Source organism: Manis pentadactyla, chromosome 6 (assembly GCF_030020395.1).
Source record: "Manis pentadactyla isolate mManPen7 chromosome 6, mManPen7.hap1, whole genome shotgun sequence".
In the NCBI taxonomy this organism is placed as follows: domain Eukaryota; kingdom Metazoa; phylum Chordata; class Mammalia; order Pholidota; family Manidae; genus Manis; species Manis pentadactyla.
The window spans coordinates 118,702,115-118,723,846 of NC_080024.1; the positions used below are offsets into that span (position 1 = coordinate 118,702,115).

The 21,732-nt window shown below is 37.6% G+C and overlaps 2 protein-coding genes across 6 annotated transcripts in view; both read left to right on the forward strand.

Moving 5' to 3' along the window:
• Positions 1-275: 275 nt before the first annotated feature.
• Positions 276-717, forward strand: LOC118922696 (U6 snRNA-associated Sm-like protein LSm3). The gene has a single exon (XM_036905718.2). It carries the CDS (start codon positions 291-293, stop codon positions 597-599), a length of 309 nt encoding a protein of 102 aa, XP_036761613.1. The 5' UTR covers positions 276-290; the 3' UTR covers positions 600-717.
• A 9,029-nt stretch (positions 718-9,746) lies between these two features.
• The window catches only part of YES1 (YES proto-oncogene 1, Src family tyrosine kinase), a 79,902-nt gene continuing 67,916 nt past the window's right edge, over positions 9,747-21,732 (forward strand). For 3 of the 5 annotated variants that reach the window (XM_036905827.2, XM_036905830.2, XM_036905828.2), the window contains exon 1: positions 9,998-10,243. The gene's annotated coding sequence lies outside the window, so the exon portion shown is untranslated. Of the gene's footprint in view, positions 9,886-9,997; positions 10,244-10,278; positions 10,572-21,732 lie in introns of those variants that run through there. The other 2 variants (XM_057504071.1, XM_036905829.2) reach the window with 2 other exon arrangements.

Sequence of the window (21,732 nt, forward strand, 5' to 3'; positions counted from 1 at the left end):
ATTATTGTAACTGAGTTTCAGTTTTAAAAAAGGGGAATAACCTCACAGACTGATGAACACTTAAATGAGTTAGCTTATAAATTAGGGCAAGTGCCTAGTAAAGAACAATCAAGAAGAGATAGTTTCCCATTTTTATTGCCATGAGATTGAAAAGCTACCTGAGAAGCAATGATGACGTCAAGCTAATTTTTGTGCTTGTTGAGTTACTAGAAGAGTATGTGTTTGTGTCACACAATACAGCTATCATCAAAAACAAAAAAAGACAGGGGAAACAGCAGAGGGTTTGAAACATGGCGGACGACGTAGACCAGCAACAAACTACCAATACTGTAGAAGAGCCCCTGGATCTCATCAGGCTCAGCCTGGATGAGCGAATTTATGTGAAAATGAGAAATGAAAGGAAGCTTCGAGGCAGATTACATGCTTATGAACAACATTTAAATATGATATTGGGCAATGTGGAAGAAATTGTGACTACTATAGAAATTAATGAAGAAACATATGAAGAGATACATAAATCTACAAAACGGAATATTCCGATGCTCCTTGTCTGGGGAGATGGTGTTGTACTAGTTGCCCCTCCATTGAGAGTTGGCTGAAACAAAGAATTTGCCCTGTGTGGAATATAGGACACTTTGTATGATTGCCTCTTTAAATGTAGAAGATACTCAAAAAGAGAAACCTGCATTAATTTTGATATTAAGATGACCAAGGATCCCTCCACTCCTGAAAGGAGTTGATTTGCATATAACTCACAAATTCTTAAGATAAATGGTATTTTTATTTTTCTCCAACTCTTTCAATAAATGTGACCAACAAGATGCAAAAAAAAAAAACAAAGAAAAAAGACAGGAAAATACATAAATTGGCATTTGTTGTTTTAATTGTGTTGACTTCGCCATTCACCTAAAGTCTGTTTCTCATTTCTCCATCTTACTATCATTTACCTTCCTTGGTAATTAGAACAATTCTGATTTGAGGAAAAACACTAGACATTTTTGTGGTCAAATTAGCTAAACTAATGTTGAAGAAATATTTATATTAATAAAATGAAACAAAGGAATTACAGTTTAATTTTTTCTTAAGGGAAGCTTATTTATTGCAAGAGATCTCGTTGGGTTTTTCAGTTGTTTTGTTTGGTTTTGGTTTTGAGTGAAAAGTTTCTGCTACTCAGCCAAAACCTTAAGCTCTACAGAGGGCATTGGGAAGAGAGTTGATGGTTTGAATCCATGTATTGACTATCCTCCCCAACACCTTTTAATGCTTTCTCAAATGTGGCTTATTTAATATCAAGGAAACTCTTACTTTTTTAACTGATACTTACCACCAAAAATACATTATTTAATAATATTAAGCAGCGAAGGGCTGCAAGACTGTAGGTCAATTTAAACCTTTTTCAAATTTATTGCCAGAATTCTAGATAGAATGACATAGCTAGGAGTCACTATTTCAGTTAAGAGTCACTGTTTTGACAGTCACTATAATGGGGTATGTGGTGGGGACTTGATAATGGGGGGAATCTAGTAACCACAATGTTGCTCATGTGATTTTATATTAATGATACCAAAATTTTTAAAAATGACATCTAAAAATTTTTTATTTAATATTAAATATTATTTAATATTAAATTTAATTAAAAAGTTTTGATTTAATATTAACATTAAACTATTTCAATTCAATTTCCTCTTCCACCAGTTCTAGCTATATGTTTTTGTCTCAGTTATTAATTTCCCTTTCCCTCATTTTCTTTGCCTATAAAATGAGAAGCATTATAATAATCGTATTGTTTCATAGTTTGTGGTAAGGATTGAGTTAATACATAAAAAGTTCAGGACAGTGTCTACAACAGAGTAAATGTTCAATAGTATTACCTACAAATGTTACCAGATCAAATGGAGATTTTAGTACTATCAAATTGAATAGTAAAAATTGGTCAAATTTTATAGGAGAGACATTACAAATCAGCTAATACACTGGATTTCAAACTTTTTATTGTAATCTACAGTGAAAAAATATATTTTACATCATGACTCAGTATGTACACATATATAAGGGAAACAAGAGTTTGGCAAAATAGTACTTATTATATGTAATACCCTCTGGTACTTGTGTTTTTTAAAATGCTGGCTGCCATATACTCAATCGATTTTGCTACTCACTAAGAAATTGCAACCCACAGTGTGAAAAACATTGATCTAATAAAATCCCTTCACTTTATAGTAGAGAAAACTTGAAATTTTAGGAACATGGGAAACTTAAAATTACATAATTAGAAAGTGTGATACACCACATTAATAGAACGAAGAATAAAAAATTTTGTTATCTTCTCAGTAGATGCAGATAGTATTTGACAAAATTGACCATCCTTTCATGATAAAAGTTCTCAACAAATTAAGCATTGAAGAAACATACCTCAACATAATAAAGGTCATATATAACAAATCCACAGCTAACATCAGACTCCTGGTGAAAAGCTGAGAGTTTTTCCTCTAAGATGAGGAATGAGACAAAAATGCCCACTCTTACAACTCCTATTCAACATAGTATAGGCAGTCTTAGAGCAAATAGGCAAGAAAAAGAAAGAAATGTAATTTCTGATAGAAAGAATAGAATACTTGAACAAATGACTATCCATTTAGCAGAAGAGAAAATTGGATCACTACTTCATATCTTACAATATCAAAAATATTCAAATGGACTACTTTTCATAAATGTAAAATAAAGTCACAAAAATATGAGAAAAAATATATAAGCAAGTTTAAGACTGACAATTTAAAAGAGACCAAAAGGAAGAGATTGATAAATTGACTAAAATATTTTTCTATTTCTCTGTATTAAAAGAAAATCCACAAATAAGTGGCACATGCAAACCTGGGGGAAATGTTGCCATTGTTTATGAAAAATAAAGATACTAAGTTTTCAAAATATAAAGAATACTTACAAATCCATAAAGAAAAGACAATCACACCTAAATGTAGAGTTCTAACTCACAAAATTAGAAATATGATTGGCCAGTAAATTTTCACAAGTCTTCAAGATAAATTTTTCTTTCTCCAAACAGATAGTCAGCTGTTCCATCTTATTCTTTCCATTAGAAAATACTTAATAGTATTTATTCCCTTGTATTTATGTACTTAATATTTATTCCTTTGATCTACTCTAAGTAGCATAAATGATGATGGATATACTAACTTATCTTATTGTGGTAGTCATTTCACAATATACATATGTATCAAATCATGACATTGTCCACCTTAAGCTTATACAATGTTTCATATCAATTATATTCCAATAAATCTTGGGGAAAAAAGATTACATAGCTACATAAGAGCATAACAATCTGAGACCAGAATTTTCTTTTAATAGAGATATAATGTACATATCATAAAATTCATCTTTTAAAGTATACAGTTCAGTGGTTTTTAGTTTATTCACAAAGTTGTGCAACCATGAGCACTCTCTAATTCCAGAATATTTTCATCACCCCCCAAAGAAACCCATACCCACTAGTGGTGGGACCAGAATTAAAATTTACTCATAGTCCAAAGATCTTCCCACTGTGGAGAGTTTTATAAGGATTTTCAAACTGATTTATCTTAAAGTATAATAAGTGTTTAGATGTCAAAATGACCAAACCTACTAAAAACTTATTAGGGCTTTGCATATTTCTGCACCGTTAACCATCTCAAGATTTTATATGCATTTCTGTATTCTATGGGTTTTGTTTTTGAAATATCTACCAGATTCTTGAGGATATATGTTAAACACTTAGGAATGGATCCTATGCATTCTAAACAGACTCAGGAAATGCTTTGTTCTTTGAAGGTATAGCTCATCATCTCAAAGGAAATGAGAGTGATGATTTTTTAGAGAACACGTGAGACATGGAGCCTTTTACGAAAGGAGGATTTTTTTTTTCATTTCAAGGTTTTGAAATAAAATCCACAACTAGACAGTAGGTAGTTAAAGGGTCTATGGAGAATCTAAATATTTTCCTGAACAGGAGTTCAAATAAATTATCAAAGTGCCTAACCATAATATAAACCAAATTTCCCAGTCTGGTTTTCAAAACATTCCTAAAATCCTATTTTATCTTGTTAGAATTAATTTTACATAAAATGAACATGAGTACCAATCTTCCATTTTATGCCAAAATTACCAGGTCTCTAAAAGAAAAATCTCTAAACTTAGTTACATTTGGATTATTTAAATAATGTCCTCTAAAGTATGAGTCAGTGTATACTCTTTGCTTCTTCAGTGCCTGGTTGTTGATTCTTTAGTAAACATAGTTTCAAGTATTCTTAAGGACTTAGGCCCATGTGAATTAATGACCTGAACTCAGGGCTCAAATAATTTTAAATAGATGATCCATTGTAAATAAAGGAAAATCATGGTAATGATAATAAACCTAAAAGATAATTAAAAAAAAATAGTGGCTAGTTTGTTTAAGCAAAACAAAAATTTTTTTAAAACCAAATTAGGTATAGACTGTAAAAACTGATTTTATTCATCTTAGTGAAAATTTCATAAAGAGAATTATGCATTTTCAGTTAAATTTGACATGATATAAATTCCTTTATATCTGAAAAAAAAAAAAGTAAAATCTTTGGAAAGTCTATCAATATTTACATTCCTTGGATTTCAGTACAAAGTATACTGCCATTAATCTCCAGGTCTCCAAGTTAGTAAACTCATAAGATCTTTCTTTACAATATAAACTGAAATATACAGAATTTATCATGAGATATTCTATAAATGTTTTAAATGAATGGATAAGCTAATTTAAAAAATACTAAACTACCTTTCCTAGTGTTGGACTGTTAACTATTTACTGAGTTGTAGTTACCATGGAAAGAACTACAATTACTTTTTTAATGGGCAGATTAAATGTAAACCTTAACATTGACTTAAACTAGACAATTTGTATTTGGGAGGTAATTATTTTTGCTGTACATAGTCATTTCATAGCTATTTGGTTGTCTGAAGACCAGGCTTTAGGGGTGGTATCATTGGAAGGCTGCCATTGGAAGAAGCCAAATACTAATCTCTAGAAAGTTAGACTTAATACATGTTGTTTTTCTGAATTGAGTTCATTCTTTTTAAGCTAGTCTCACACTTCTTTTTAAGTCTACACCCAACTGTTTCTTAGGGATACAAGATTACAAAATAATTTCCTATGAATTTGTAGGATTTCATGTATCTTATTTATATAGTCCTAATTATAAAGACAATTTACCAATTTTAATTATTCCAGAATTTGGAGATATAAATGCTGTTTTCCATGACCACTGAAGCACTATTTAAAAATAATTTCTTTATTGCAATCACAATGATTGTCAGTAGAAGAGGTTTAGGAGCATATCTGCTTATGGGCTGTGTGTTGCTTAACCTCTCCAAGCTGGAAGAATCCAATCTGAAAATGGGGATAATACTACCAACCTCCAGGGTGATTATGAGGATTCAGTGAATGATGTAGGTGAAGCACCTGGCATATGGTGATGGCTCGATGAAAGATAGCCATTGTTGTCATCAATCCTAGTATCGTATTACCAATCTCATTAATTTATTCACATGACATAAAACATTTTGTCAAAGCATAGATCTTATTTGTTGTCTATGTTAGTCCAGTAGAAAGAAGAAATATTAAGTAGCTATTTCAAGTACTCAAAAGCCCTACTTATATGTCAAAGAAGCATAAATACACTTTGCCAGAGGATTACATTATGATTTACATCACATAATAAGACCTGGTCAGATTTTAATTTGCTCAGAGACAAATGTGAAAAATAATGATCTATACTACTAAAAATATATAAAAAAAGGTTTACTTTTAAAAAGCACATTAAAACAGGTTTTCAAAAGTATAGATTTATTCTAAAGGTATATTTTAAAACCCCAAGCACAATGTTAGCTTGCAAAATATCTAATAATACAAAGTTCCTTAACACCCTTTATGTTTCATGGTCTGATGTGAGTTAAGAGATTAGAGCTTGCCTGATTTGTGGTTTCTTTTCTAAACCTTTGATGTGGGTAAACATTCTAACTTTAACTTCTTGCCTTCAAGCAAAGTTATGTTCTACTTTTCATAACCCATTTGCAAAGGTTTCCAGGAAGTAGCAATCTGGTAGCAATTTCAGTGTTTAAATTCAATGTCAGAGACACTGGCATATTATGACCACACATCAGCTTAATGTATCAGAAAAGTAAAGGCCAAACACTTGGTAATGACTACAGGAATTGCAAATACAGATTTTAGGAGGATATTACAAGCTTATAGGGCAGAGATGTCAATTGGGTTTCAACATCTAACATCAATTTCAGGTGTTTGCTGCCTGAACTGTGCTGAGAAGGATTTTGAGGATGAAGTTACTGCTTTGGAAGAAAGAGTGTGCTATGTTGTGATCTATAAGCAACGGCTGTCCTGGGCAGAAGGAGGAACTGTCTTGCCAGCTATGTTCTAGGTTTGGGGTCTTAGACATGGCCCAAAGCAACTAGAGTCAGCATTGGGTCCTACAATATCTCATCCTTGCTTCTCACTCTGCTTCATCCTCTCTGAAAACTTGCTTCCCCACCCCACTTTCAACCCTTGTGCACATAGCAGGTGATGTTGCCCTCCTAACACTTCAGTTACTGACAGCAGTACAAGTAGCAGAGACTAACTAGTGGTTTGTATTTGCAAAGAACAGAGAAGGTTTGTGCTTAATTTAAGCAGAAAGATAAGTTAATTTCTGAAGTTCAGCAAATGGTCAGGAAGATTAGTGGGGCAGGCTCAGGCAGGAACCAAGGAAGGCAGGGCAGAGTCCAGGTCCTGCCACAGGTATGGTCTGCTTAGGATGCAGGCAACATCAGCACTGGACACTAGCCCACTGCTACTGGACTCCCTAATCCTGGACACTCACTGTCTGCCATTGGGCTCTCCACTCTACCACAGAGACCATGAATAGTCTGAGTCACCTTTGCATCACTCCCTCACAATTGAAAATTCCAAGATGGAGACCGGAAGCAGCAGGATATACTCCAGTTATTGGTACTGGATTGGTTCTTAGAGAAGAGGAACTTGGGTTAAGCAGACACCCTCAAAGGGTCTACTGCATGCTATCTATATTCTACTAGGTGGAAGGCACTTGAGAAAATGCCAAATACCTTCCAGCTTAGAAACTGCTGCCGCAGAACAGAGTGAGGAAGCAAGTTGAGAAGATGAAGGTTAGTTCTGGGTAAGGCTAACCAGGAATAGGCAGAGTGGGTACCAGGAAGAGCTAGAACTGATAATGGGGACTTTGCTGCCTGTAACAGACCTGGGACGAAATTGAGGACAAGTAGAAAGAATTGAAGTCAGAGCAATAAACCAAGATATGACCTCAAAGTAGATTCCAACAGCAAAGACTAGACTTCCAAAAAATAGTCCTGTACAGCAGGCACAGGGTGGAATTCTAAGACTGTAGACCAGGTAGCCAAGAAGCAAGAAGTTGGAAGCTGGAGAGAGCAACAAAACAAGGCAAAATAGACCAGATTTGCTGAAGCTCATGTAAGATTGCCGTTTGTTGTTACATCTCTTCACTTTTGGATGTGTCCTTACACTTCCAACGAACTGGTTCTCTTAGAGCAGTTTTAGCCAGGTGGAGAGGGCGAGGCCGAGGTGGTGGAGATAACTGTAGGCACTGAGTAGGCATGAGGAGATCCCAGCTTTGAATGGTTGGCAGGGGAAGCATTTTGAGGGCGGTGGTAACAGGGATGGCAGAGAGCACAGAACGGTGCATGCCGGCTGTGCAGGGCTCCAGGCTTTCTCTTCACCAGGAAGAGAAAGTCATCATCGCAGCCTCAGTGACGGAAGCAGCACCAGATTACGGACAGCACAAAAGAGAGGTTTATCCTAAACACAAACATTTCCTGGCAAAATAGCGTGATCCGGGGTGAAACCAAGTATGTCCCAGATAAACTCCGAATCTTTTAAACTTTCAAATACTTGTATTAATAGAATGAAATAAACGATGCATTTCACTTTTGTATATTTCAGCATATTTCATTAATTTTGTTTCAAGCTTTCCCCTCGTTTTTTCATCCAGCAGATTCCCCCAGGGGACTCCAAGGCTTGGGTCCTCTATCACTCTTTGCAGTACATAGGAGACCTCTATGCTGTGTGGAGGGACACAGGAGTGCCTTCATTTGTCCATTTTCTAAGTGAACAGATTATCACTAACAGGCGATTTCTATTGTACCAAACTCAGTAAGACTTTAGTGTCTCACCTCGCTTTTTTTTTGTTTTCTTGAGCTTTTTTTCTATAGTGTTTTACACATCCCTGGAAATACATGAGCCACTAAGCATAAGACTGAAAAGCCTCCACGTGGAAGCCTGACATTGCACGATTATTCCAAAAGAAAAAACGGAGTGAGGTGGTAAATCAGAACGATGGTAATGAGAAGAAAACTCAGTAAATTAACATAACACATTGAGATTTTGACGTGCTGTCTCTTTTAAAACTCCACACAGAATATTTTTTTAAGCCACTTCACCCCTCAAACTGGAGTACACTAGTATTTTAGAATTGATTTTTCGAGTTGAGAGTTTAGGACAAAAATGTCATCTGTTTTATTTAGAAAATAGCTCAAGAAATCTATTTCTAGTTAAAAAAAAAAGCTGAACATAAATCTACATGAAAATTTTAGTGCCCAAGGCAGTCAAGGGCAAATTGTTTTAGCAGCTAAATAAAGACCGTTCCATGTTCTGTGCACTTTTTTGTTAACGTGACTGCCCATGTGCCTACCTTTGGTTCGGTTAATGGTAGGTGAAGAAAAAAAAACTTCAAACCCTTACATGCATTTCCTAAGTTCCTAGAATACCAGAATACTGACACATACACTGTATTTGTTGAAAATGATAGTGAATTTTCGCTAAAAACCACAAAGGAAATCAACAGTTCTGATAGCCCCACCAAAGAGGAAATACAAAGAGGAAGTTACTGTAAAACTGGCAGGGCAGACAGGGTATCAGCAGAAGTGCCTCAGATTTTTGGCCCGTTCCAACACTGACTAACCCTTGTCTTTACCCCAATTCTTTCTGGATCCTCTCCCTTCTACTTCAGCGACTGGCTGAATGGCAAATAGGAGAGGTGCTTGGATTCAGAGTCTAGTTGAGGCTCCTCCACTCTGGGGGTCACAGCCTGTTTCCCCCGCTGTCAAACAGGATTATAGGACGTGTCCCAGGCCAGTCACCGGGACTTTGCCAGGATCATATAAGAACGCGCTCTTCCAAGATAAACCAAAGCCACCATTACTGGGAGAGTCACCAACAGAACTCGGCTTGGGTTCCCCCTCTCGGCGAGGCTGGTAGACCTACAGTCAACAGGAAGTTCCTGGGGCTGGGACAAGATCCCTGGCTTCGGACGGCGGTCAGGGCGGTGATGAAGGTGTTAGGAACGCCCCCCTGGGTCACGCGGCCCGCCTGAGATTTTACTATCAACTACAAAGGGTGCGGAAGCATAGTACTGGGAAGCAAGCAGCCAACCACAAATGCTTAACGCTGTCCTCTCGCACAACGCCCCGAAGCCCTCGGCACTGCAGAGAGGGGCAAGGGGAAGGAGAGCGCAGAGGGGCGCGAGCTGCGGCCCACACCCCATCGCCCCCTGCAGCTGCGGCCGCAACATCCGCGGGAGGGCAGGGGCGCTGGGGCCTTGCTCTCCGCGTGCAGAAGCGCCTCCTCCTCGCGCCCCCTTGGCCAGCGCCGCCTCGGGAATCCGCCCCGGCCCCCGCCGCCATGTTGAGTCGGGCCGCGTAACTCGGACTCGCCGCCGAGCCGGCCCGCGGTAGGACTGTCCGCAGCCCCGGAGCGCGCACTGGCGCCGGAAGGCGGAGAGCGCTCGAGCCCGGGCGGGCGCGGCGCGAGTTCCGGTGAGCGGCCCGGGCGCGCGCGCAGGTAGCCCCCGCCCCCGCCCCCGCTCCCGCCTCCGCCCCCGCTCCCGCCTCCGCCCCCGCCCCCGCTCCCGCCCCCGGGGCGGAGCCGGGAGGGAGGCGGGAGCCGCGCCGGGAGGAGGTGGAGAGTGAGGCCGAGGGGTGGGGAGCCCGGGAATTCCCTCCTCTTGAGGTAGCGAGTCCGGGGCCCGCCGTGCCTTCGTCGCTGCCGCCGGGCGCTCGGGACGCGGAGGTGGAGGACGGAGAGGGCCCCGCGGGCCTCGCCTCCGCCCACCGCCCCCTCCCCGCTACCCGAGTTGCAGCCGCAGCGACTCATGCGAGCGCGGCTGGAGGGCAGGTAAGGACCCGCGGGGCCCCTCGGGCGGAGGCGGCCGACCCCGGCCCCGGCCCTGGCAGCTCTAGGCCCCGGCGCCCACTCGCCCCCGGAGTCGCCGCCGCTCCCCGCCCCCGCCGGCCCGGAGTCGGGAAGTTGGGGAGAAACTTCTCCCATCCCCCGGCCCGGCTCGCCCGGCGGGCGTGTCTCCTTCCCGGCGCTACCTGCCAGCCCCCGGCTCGGTCTCCGCCCCGTCCAGTCCTTCCCGGTCCCGCCCCAGGCTGACTTGGGGGCTCGGAACCTTGGAGCACCCCCACCTGCGTCTGTAAGGTCGTGCGGGCTCCCCGGCGAGGTGGGGGCGAGGTTTATTTTGGCTCTCACGGCCGAAGTAGGGGGCGAATGCAGCGGCCCCATCCGGCCCAGCGGTGGGGGTGTCTGGGTGTGAGCTGACGCCGGGTGGCAACTGTGCGGGGAGAGTAGACGAGGGTGTGTGTAGGGCACGAGTGGGTGAGCCTGTCGTTTTACTTGGTTTGATTGAAAACCGCAACATGTTAAAGTTTTCCTTTGTTTTGGGTTGGGGGTTGGGAAATATGCCATTCGGCATCCACTTTTACGATATTATATCACTCAGTCTCACATTTGGTTCTGTTCTCTGTCCTCATGTGTTGCAGAAAATTTTGTTTTGAAGGGTGTTTTTCCTCTTGATAATTGCTTCCAGCTTTTGCTGAATTGGGAATGGGGCTTAAGAAGCTCTTCGAAAATCAGTTCCGATGTACGGACTGCTTTTATATTTTTGTAGTGAGTGGGACACAGACAATATACTTCGGACTTGGTTGAAATTTTTTTTGAGTAATTAATTGAAACAGACATAGGATTACTACGGTCTAACAATTTACAAGAAATTTAAAGAAATGAAACAATTTAAAGTTTTTAAACAAATTAAAATTTAAACAATTTAAAGAAATGAAAAGTTAACTCTTTAGTAGTATCACAACTTTATGTTTATGCCATTTATTATGTATATGTTTTCACGTAGATGTGTGTTCTCATGGATGACTTTGCATATACATGAATATGATTGTATATTCGTGTGTTTGTAACTGTAGGATTGATTATAGTTTCAAAGTTGTCTCTCGATAATTCTAAGTGTGTTTAAACCGTCCAGTTGAATTCCTAAAGTGAAACACTATGAAAAATACTACTAAATGTGTACATGTGACTGTGCATTTAAGGCAGAGTACCTGATAAATTTAAAATCTGAGCTAGCGTAATGCGTGGCACACGGTGGACAGGAAACATTTTGAATGGACAGCTAAGGAAGGAGTGTCTTGTATAAGGAGTCAAAGATCTTGTGTGCATTGTATATGATTTTCCTATACTGTTCTGTAAGAAAGTTGTATTTCACTAAGCCGTACATATTTTGTTTTCTACTATATGAGACCACAGTTGACATTAAGAAAAGGAAGTTTAATTGTATTTTAATTTTTGAACATTAGCTAAACCTCAGTGGAGAGTTTGAACGTTCTTGGCAATTCATAGGGTCCTCAATTTGAAAAAAAAACTCGCCTTTGAACTGACTCAGAACACAAGATGGTTCATATCCATGTTTCCAAAATAAAAGATAAAAGGGCTCTTAAAATATGTACTCCGCTGTAACCACCATAATGTTATAATAGCTTTAATTTTGCAGTGTGTTTCTGCTGACCTCATAAACCACAAAATTGACTCCTTTCTGTTCATCCGAAAGTGAATTTACAGCTTTGACCTATCTTCTTGGAATAGGTGGAATTTGTCTTATGGCTGAAGTATAATATTAATGTATGCTTTTAAGTTTTGTTTTTTTTTTTATATTCAGTGAATTCTCAAACTGAAAAATTAATGGCTATACAAATCTTCATGATATGTAATGTTAAAATGTAGTAAAAATTATAAAAGAATAGTAATAGGTGAAATATTACCAGTCTATGGTGTAATACTTAGTTATATAAAGTTCAAATCTGCATTTTTAGGCAGTAAATAATGTATTAATGTGAGTAATTTTTCTTTTATAAATATGTTTAACTCTTAGTCTACTGTTCCATGTAGGTATCATTTATTACTTCCTGTTAGCATTATATCAAAGAAGTACAAACTTCCAGTTATAAAATAAGTAAGTCATGAGGTATAATGTACAGGATAGGGGAGTATGTCAATAACATTGTAATAACTTAGTACGGTGACAGATGGTAAGTAGACTTATCGTGGGGATCATTTTGTAGTGTATAAAAATACTGAATCACTATGATGTATGCTTGAAATTAATAGGATATGTTATACTTCAATAATTTAAAAAGCCTAATATCAAAAAATGTAGAAGAACAATACTAAGCTCTGGCATCTAGGAATGCAAACTTGGGTGATAAAATTATATTAGAAAAAGAAAATTCTGTAAGGAAATTATTTTCTTTATAAAAGTAAAGATATGGCAGGAGGGAGAAAGCTGTGATTGGGACATGGCTTCCAAATTGTTGGCAAAGTTCTTCTAACCTGGTGGTGGTTTGCAGGGGTGTTGGGCTTAGTATAATTAATTCATGAAGCCATCATTTGTTCTCCTGCTTCTTTTCTGTGTCTGTGTTTTAGTTTACATAAAACTTTTTTTTTCTTTTCTAAAGAAGCCTGTGTGTGTTGTACTATATCAGGTGCTTAGATACAGAACTTAGTATTTGGTGACTGACTTCAGAGGACTGCTTGGGCTGTCCTTTGCAAACAGGATTAGACTTATTCAATCATTACATCTTGTCATATGAATAACATGTTAATTGTGGTAATATTTTGAGGGAAAACACTAGGCTTTACTAACTTTAAATCCTTTTCAGTTTGTATAGTGTGACAAATAATAGGCAATCAAAATGTTTATTAAACTAAAGGATACTCTTCTGTCATCAAGTATAAAATACACCCTATTTTTCAGAAAATAATGTAACATGACAGCTAAAACTCAAAACTGGCATTAAGGTAATTCCTGACTTCTATACATTTTCAGTTTTCTGGAACAGTAATTATTTAGATTTCAGTAAGTTTTGATATTCGTAAGGGTGTTAATGAAAGTATTAAATAAGTTTTTTGTTTGCTTAAGCTTTCTAAAGATGTGTCCAATAGCACCTACAGAGTGAGTATGTTTTGTTTTAAAAGAAAGCAAATGACATAATGGTGTTGGGAGATGTAAAAATGCTCAGAATCATTGCATTACACACTTGCTTTATGTAAGGGCTTGCTGTTTTAGTTGAAGCTATTGCTTTTCATTGTTGTGAAGTTAAAGAAAAATCATATCTGTGCCAAATTCTTCTATCACAGGAACTTTCAGTCATGTTATAAAGGTGATGTTTGTGGCTATGGCTTTGTTATGTGAATATTTACAGGAAGTTTTAGTTAAGATCCTCCATTGTTCAGAACCCTACATGGCTTCGGTCACCTTCAGTTCACATTTAAACAAGTCTGTAATATAAATATAAATTCCTCTTGTGAAGTACAACAGCTTTTCTTTAAAGGAAATAATCTGTTCCTATTAAAGTATCTTGGTCTTTTACTGGTAGTGTGTACAGCAGTTTGTGTGTGACTATGGTAGGGTATGTATTATCTCTTTTCTTCCTCTCAGCTGCTCCAGCGCCACAATTAGGCCGAGTATTGCTCATCTGCAGCTGCTGGGTGATTATGAACCATCCAGCTCCTGTCTAAACTCAGAGGCAGATTTAGCAAAAGGAGCTATAGTAACACAGAGAGTGAAAGAGAAGAGCTAGTGCTGCCGCCAATATCATTTTAACATGTCTGTGTGCCAGGGAATTGCTGGCTGCAGGAGCACTACTGTTGTCTTGGAACTAGCAGACTTGATGGCAGCATATCTGGTCTGGATTGGATTTATCTGATGTTACTCTTTGCAGTCTTGAAGCCCACTTCAGGAAAGAGAGAATCCTGTAATTTCAGAGTACAGGATAATGTATTGATGGACTGAGTTATAAGCCTCTGCAACCAGGAGAGCAGTGCCCTGCAGTTCCCCTTGTCTGAGTGTGTATATGTGACTGTGAGTTCCTGAAGTGCATACCATGCACTCCACGCCACTTTAAGCTGTGTCCCTTAGAAGTGCTTCTGCTTTCACTGTTTTGAGGTGTGGCAGGAGAGCCTGTATGCGGGTTCTTCGGACTCCCAACTTTCTCCTAGGAAGTGGAAGACCTTCAGGAGTGATTATTTCTAGAAGTAGCTGCACATGGATATCTCTTGTGCTGCCTGAATTTCATAAGTAGGAACCCTAGATTTTTTTTTCCCTGTTGTTCTTTCTTTATTCCTGGGGTAGGAGAAGATGGACATCAACAAATGCAGGTGCAATATCCACTATATATGGCAAATCCCAGACTACAAGATGCCATAGGCAAATTTTTTTGCTTAGTTTATAAACATGCCAAGGAAAGAGCAGCAGCATTTCATCCTTTCTTTTGCTACTACTATCAGAAAATCTGCAGACAATTCCTTTTGCTAATCCTGGCTTTGGAACTTGGTGGTTCAGGGTTTGGCTAATTTGGTTCGGGGGATAGGGAGTACTGGAAGAAGGAGTACTTAAACTTGTATAACCAGAAGGAAAGAAGAGGCACAAAAGACTGTACTCTCGAACATTAACAAGTACACATTGTCATTGTGGCAAATACTTAGCAAGGCATTGGTGTACTGACCCTCTTCTTTGTGTGCAAAACTCTGTTATGAAGACACATTTCTCCTTGCATTGTAATAGTTTCTTTCAGTTGTAAGTATATAGATATACTTGACCTAGTGCTCACTGTCACAAGGAGCAGTTGTATTTGGGTCTTTGAGGACAGTTCCTTGTAGAAGAAATCTTAGTAAATATTGAATTGTATACAAAGATATGGTGTTGTGTATATATTAGACTTTTCTACACACAACATATTTTAGTGTACACCTTTATTAAAATTTTATAAAACTAACTTCATCCTTTTTCGTTAGCTAATGTTAAAACAAATTCTTTAGATTTTTCCCTCAAGATTTTATTGTAGAAAATGATTTTATAAAATAGTTCAGACACTTGCAAATGTGAATTTAAAGGTCATTTTGATATTTCTAACTGGAAACTTTGTAGTTGAACATAAAATAGTCTTTAATAAGCTTTATTTTAAAGAAATGTTTAGTGAACTAGAATGTCCAAGCTATGCAAAAATATATATATATAATACTAGATTTTTCTAAAATACATTTGGCATCCCATCATGTAACTAGTGCAAGTCAATATTATAATTAGGACTTAGGTTCGTATCTTCCAAGGACAAAAAGAAAAAAGTCTTGGTTTTCCTGACATATGTGTTTAAAAGATTGTATAGGTCATTGGGTATGTCTGCTGCTTATTGGGGGGGTGGAGAGCAGAGACAGGAAGTACTGGCAGGAAAAGACTGACCGCAGAAACTTAAAGATTGTCTAGTTTCAGCCTCTCTTTCTAGCAATATGTAGACTCTGGTTTTTTTAAAGTTAATTGCTGAGGCTAGTCACTTCTCTAATTTTTTAATAAAACTTTCAGTTTCTTAGCATTAAGGAGAAGGGGTGGCGTGTGAAAGTTGGTGGCTTTTGCTGAGTAAGTTAATACTTTAGATTGTTCCATGGCAAGCTTATTGATTTCTAACTTTTGTTCTGATAGAATTGGTATTTTCCAGATAAGGACACTTTATAAATAATAAGTCAGGCGTTTGAGAAGGAGCAGAGAAGGCAAGATGGTATAATAAGGAAAGGACTAAAAGATAGATGACCATCTGGATTTTAATTACACTTCTGAAAGTGAAACGCTACGTGGTCTTGTCTTGGTCGATTCAGTAAACTCCCTAGGCTTTAGTGCCTGCCACCATGTGAAACGGGGTAGTGGAGCCAGATGGCTTTGAATATCCTTCCCACCTTATATAAATTGGTAGTTACTATAGTTGAAGATTTCATATTGACAACGTTTTAAGGAATGTTTTAGAATCTGGAATTTGAAATAAAATTAGATACCAGGTAAGTAAAGGTTATAGTAAAAAACTGATGCAAGCAAATGCAGCATTATTCTATTCACTTACTGGACATTTATTAAATTTGTGGCATGACAAATACTATGCTAGTTTTGTTATAAAAATGACTGCAGCATGACTGTTGTCTTTAGGAATTCACAGTTGGGTGGAAGTGACTGTGATGAGATTGTTATAAATTTTGTAGATTTGTAGATATTTTTAGTATGGTGGTAATCCATTATATAATACTTCTTTGGTTTTTGGTGATATTAGTGTTGATACCTCTGAAACTTTAATAAATCCCTTTGCACTGGACATATTTAACCTTAAGTAAACTGAGTCAGTTTTCCAGGCAGGAAAACCAGATTTGATGTTTTCTGAATGCTGGTTCAGAATACTTATGACTCACAGGCTGCGCAACACCTATATTAGAAGTTTTACTATAGGAAGACACATTTGAAAGCAAGACTTTAAAAATTTTTTCAGATTTATTTTGCAGTAAAATTAGGAAAATAAGGACTTAATTATTCATTGAAGCAGTTGTAATGTCAGTTAACAGGTAATCATGAGTATTTGGATGATAGTTTTGCTCATTGTATCAGGAAAATAGCCATGAATATTAAAATATATTTAATTTCGTTAACTGATGAAGTGCAGAGTAATTACTCTGAATATGTTTAACAGGTAGTTAATATTTATAACCAGAATAAGCATGGGCATTTGAAAATGGCTAGATTTTTAAGGTTTATAAAATAGATTTTGAAAGAAAAAACAAAAATAAAAAACTAAAATTATAAGTAGATTGTGGTCCCAAAGTTTGTCAGTTGGTTCTTTGAAAATTAAAACCTTTTCTCAAGAAAAGCATTTTCTGTAAGGTTAGCCTTTTTGGTTACATTCCTAGGCAGCCCATTAGAGTTTACCTACAAAAACCTAACAAACAGGTACAACAGTGATTAAGTGGTAAATGTGTTCTAATTGATTTTCAGTTTTTGTTTGTTTTTTAAAATCTGTTGAGTTCTTTGAACATATGAAACATTTGGCCTACCAAGTGCTCTGCTTATATTGTGAATGAACCTGTAGGCTACCCGTCATCCTGCCACCCCACTTTCCCAGCTCCTCACTATTTAGAAGTCACTCTACTATGAGTTCCATGTTTGGATGCCTGGGCTCTCTCTCCCAGTGAGGCCTTGCTGTGCAGCCAAATTTAAGTATAGAAGCTTTCCTAGTTTCTCCCACCTGCTTGCTAGCCACTATGAAGCCTGCTTCCTACTCTCCCCCTATAGGCAGTGTGAGGAATGGAAAAGCTTCAAAAAGATTGGGAATGAGAAACAGAAATGAAGAAAGTAGAAAAGGGCTTGGGAAAATGAGTGTATGTAATATGGAGTTTATAATTTTTCCTTTTGTGTCCTTTTTTCTCTTTCCTACCCATTTACTCTTTTAGGCTTTTGGGTAATGAAGGAAGAACGTCTGTTCTGTGACAGGTGCTATGCTACACTACATGTTCATATGCATTCTCACAGTTAAACCCTTGAGATATCTCCCCAGAAAAATTGTGGGTGAGATAGATATTTATTACACATGAAGAAACTGAAGATCAGAAAGTGTATGTAATTTGCTAAGGTGATGTGATGAAGTGATTTGGGTGGAACTGAATTTGAATCTAAGGCTAACTGCAAAGCCTGTTCTCTCTTAGACAACTTCCTAAGGGATATGAAGCAATGATAGAAAGGGAGGTTTCTTATCTTTATCCTTTTACTTTAAGCTGTGCATTTGTATTGGACTGAGGATTTTCAACCACTCATACTTTTTTTTTTCCTTAATGGAAGTAGCTTTGTGGTATATATTTCATAATAGGTGTCAAGGTCAGATACAATGTAAGCTGGAAAAGATGGGTTACTACACTAACTAAATTATGGCAAATCCTTTCCTTTTGTAGGTTTGGGTTTGTAGTGGAAAATTGATATATTAATTTCAAAACATTCTTTATCTTTTTATAAAATAAAATTTTCAGGCCAGGTTAACAGTGTTTGGATGTTTTCCTAGTCAAGTTCCTTTTTTTCTATCTAACTTTAGTTCATCAAAAGAACAAAGAAGCATGCAAAAAGATGGCTTATTATACTAATTAAAACTGTAGCAAATGCTGTCCTTTTCCAAGTTTGGTTTTTTAAAGTGTATGTATTGTCTATCTATGTAGTCAGCCTCTCCATTGACTTTATACTCAAATCTGAGTCGTGTGACTCAAGCTGGCTCAAACATTTGTGTGATACTGCCTTCATTTCTATTAATTATATGATTTATTCCTAGATGAGTTAGTAAAAATAGGTGGAAGGACTTCATTGTCTAAATGGTTCCATCGTTACATTTGAGACTCATACTGCAGAAAAAGAGCACACTTTTTAATTTGCCCTGTCAGTAGGATGGTAATTTCCTACACCTTGGTACAGACTCACCAACCATTCAACACTTCACTTCCTTCTGGAGGAAATAGGAGGATTTTTTTATGTACTGGCTTGTTCCTATAAATCTTACTGTTACATGAATTCCTCACTCTCTGGAGGAAGAGTCTCACCTAAAGTTCCAAATGGAAATTTTGTTTGCTACTCTTCTGCCACTGTTTCAAGTTCCATGAACAATGATTTCCTTCACCACCTTAGATGCCTTTTCTTCTTTGGCTTCCTTTTATTTCTTCAGTTGTGTCTAAGAATGTACCCATTGTCCTCTCTAATAAGCTGGTGCCTTGTTTTCTAGTGGGAATACTAGCTTGATTTTGTAGCATTATTATCCCTCATAGAATATCTACAGTACAACTCCTTCACACATAACTGCAACAGTTCCATCATGGCCCGTGTTTATTAAGTCTGTGTGAGGGTTGACAGGTTTTAAATTGCCAAGTCGAAAATGTTGGGAGCAACTGCAGCTAGAATGTAAGATCTTTGAAGGTAGGGATCTCTGTTTTGGTCATGGAAGTTATCCTAAGCATCTAGAACAATAGCCCTTTGTAGACACTTACTAAATATTTTCAAATGTATAAAAGGACAACAGTCCTCTGGCAGCATTTGCTTACCATGGTCATAGGAGAAAGGAATGTCAGCAAACAGCTAGTTCCTCACTAAAAACTCATGCAATAACAATAGATGCTCTTGACTCAAGACTCCTTGGAGTAGCAGGTCGAGTAATCATCTAGTGGCATTAATGCTCAGGATGAGTTCAAATAAGCATTCTAATTAAGTCTGATGGAGAAACTGAGGTTTGGGTTGGTAGCCAGTTTGTAATGTTGAAGAGCAGTAAGATGATAATAAGGGTGTTCCTTTTCTCTATCTTATTCTCTAAATATATCTCTAGCAACCATGCCTCTTAAAAACTCAGGCACATGAGTTCCCCTTACCTTACACTAATGGAAACAAGTCGCATGCATGTATCTGGTTTTTAAGTAGAGCTGGGAAAAATAGTCCATGGCAGGAGAGCTACCTTCCAGTGACAATCATGGAAGGGGAGAATGAATTTTTGGTGGAAAGGTAGCTGTCTCTGCCACAGAAAGGGAGAGGAAGTAACCTAGTAGTTAAAGAAGTTGGACATCTATATGGAAATACACTGTTTGTTTATATAAACATGGTCAGAATATTTATTTTAAAGGTGTGGACATAGATGTTGCTTCTTAATTTAAGGCAACAATGTTGGTACAGAAGCAAACTAGTTATGGTGGAAACATCAAATAGTCCAATACCTTCTGGGAGTTTGTTTTTTTTTATAAGCAGAACATCTGGAGAAATTTCATGTTTTACATAGTAAAGGAAGCCATGAAGATTTGCTATTTTGAACTTATTTAGGACCAACAGATATACAAATTCTAGAAAGAACCTTTGGAGATAGGACCTTGTCTTGAGGTTTATATTAAAAGTAACAGGAAAGGTAATTCAGGACTTTGAGGAGCTACATGACCTAGACTTTTAGGAAACATTAGAAAATCAGTAAGAGTCTGTGGTTTCAGTAAGAATCTAATGGGCAGTATACCACCTAAAAGAATGAAAAGTGTAAAAATGCCCCAAACCTTTTATATGAAAAGCTTGGGTAGCACTCTGGTGGGAGGAAGGGATCATAGTAAAATGGGGATTATACTTGCACTTACATAACACCTCTTGTGATTGAGAAAAGATAGTAATTAGCCATAGCAAAGATTTTGTGGGGATAGTTGATAGATTATCGTGGCACTAAAGCTGCCTTCCCATCTCTATTCACACCCCTCCCCTACCTCAGGTACTCCTACTGGGCCTTAGTTTTTGCTTTTGAATTTATTCTTTCAATGAATAGAACTTAAATCAGAAGGAGGAACTTGTAATAAAGGGCAGAGTAGAGGAGAGGGTCAGGAACCTCAGGATAATGTCAGGATGAATAGGATTTTTGGAATCATTGATGCTTAAAGAAAACCAATACAGACGATTCTTGGAGATAAATTCATAGCCAGACACAAGAAGGAAGCACAGATCCACAGTTTAGGAACATTGGATAATAACAGGGAACACCTAGCATTGTTTTTTTTTTTCTCCTAATTTCTGTAATTAGAGGATGCTCTTTAAGTAGAAAAGTTGGGGGAAAAACGTAAGAAAGTAGGTAATAGTAAGAGGGGCATCTAGCTTTAACTGATATTCTGTCTGAAAGTTCTGAAAGATATTTCAGGTATTACCGGGGCCCCACCAGTTAACAGAAATCATCGAGACAGACCTCTCAAAAAAAGAAAATTGATTAAATGATGCCTCAAAAGGTGAATTTTAATAAATGCAGACATTGGAAGTTGCCTTTGATTCCTGATTTAAAAAAAAAACTTTAGTTATTAAACAGTTATAATTTATAAACAGTTGAAAGGTTAGAAATAAGTAATTTTTAACAGTTGTCCAACAGTGCTTTATTGAATCATTGAACCATCCATCTCTGGAAGTTTGAGTAAATGCTGGGTCCTTATTGTCTGTCAGTGGTACTTTCCTGTGGTGCGTGGTCAGACTTGATAAGCCTAATTTCCTTCTAACAGACTTGTTGATTCCTTCTGTACTTTTTTTTGGGGGGGGTGTCTTTTATTTTCCCCTTTATGTAATTAAGTCTTCTAATGGCACGAGTCACATTACTTATCTTTTTTGTGATATTCAGAGCCAGGGATATTAACAGGTTCAAAGCTCTTTTTATGTATTTCCAGTTTTTTTTTTAAAGGAACATTGAACTGGAATATATAAACTTGCTTGCTTAGACCATAATATCCTCAAATATTGTTTTATTTTTGTTATATATATGAATAAAGATACCTTAAAGTTATTCTAATTTGCTTTTTCACTTGAAATTACTGTGCATTTTTCTTTGTGGTGAACTGCTTTTTCATAACCTCTGCCAATTTTGCTATTGGGTTATTTATCTTTTTCTTACAGAATCTAAGGATTGATTTTTCATATAGCATGGTTAGTAATCCTTTGTCTTTATGTTGCAGAAACTTTCTCCATATCCTAGCTTGTCTTT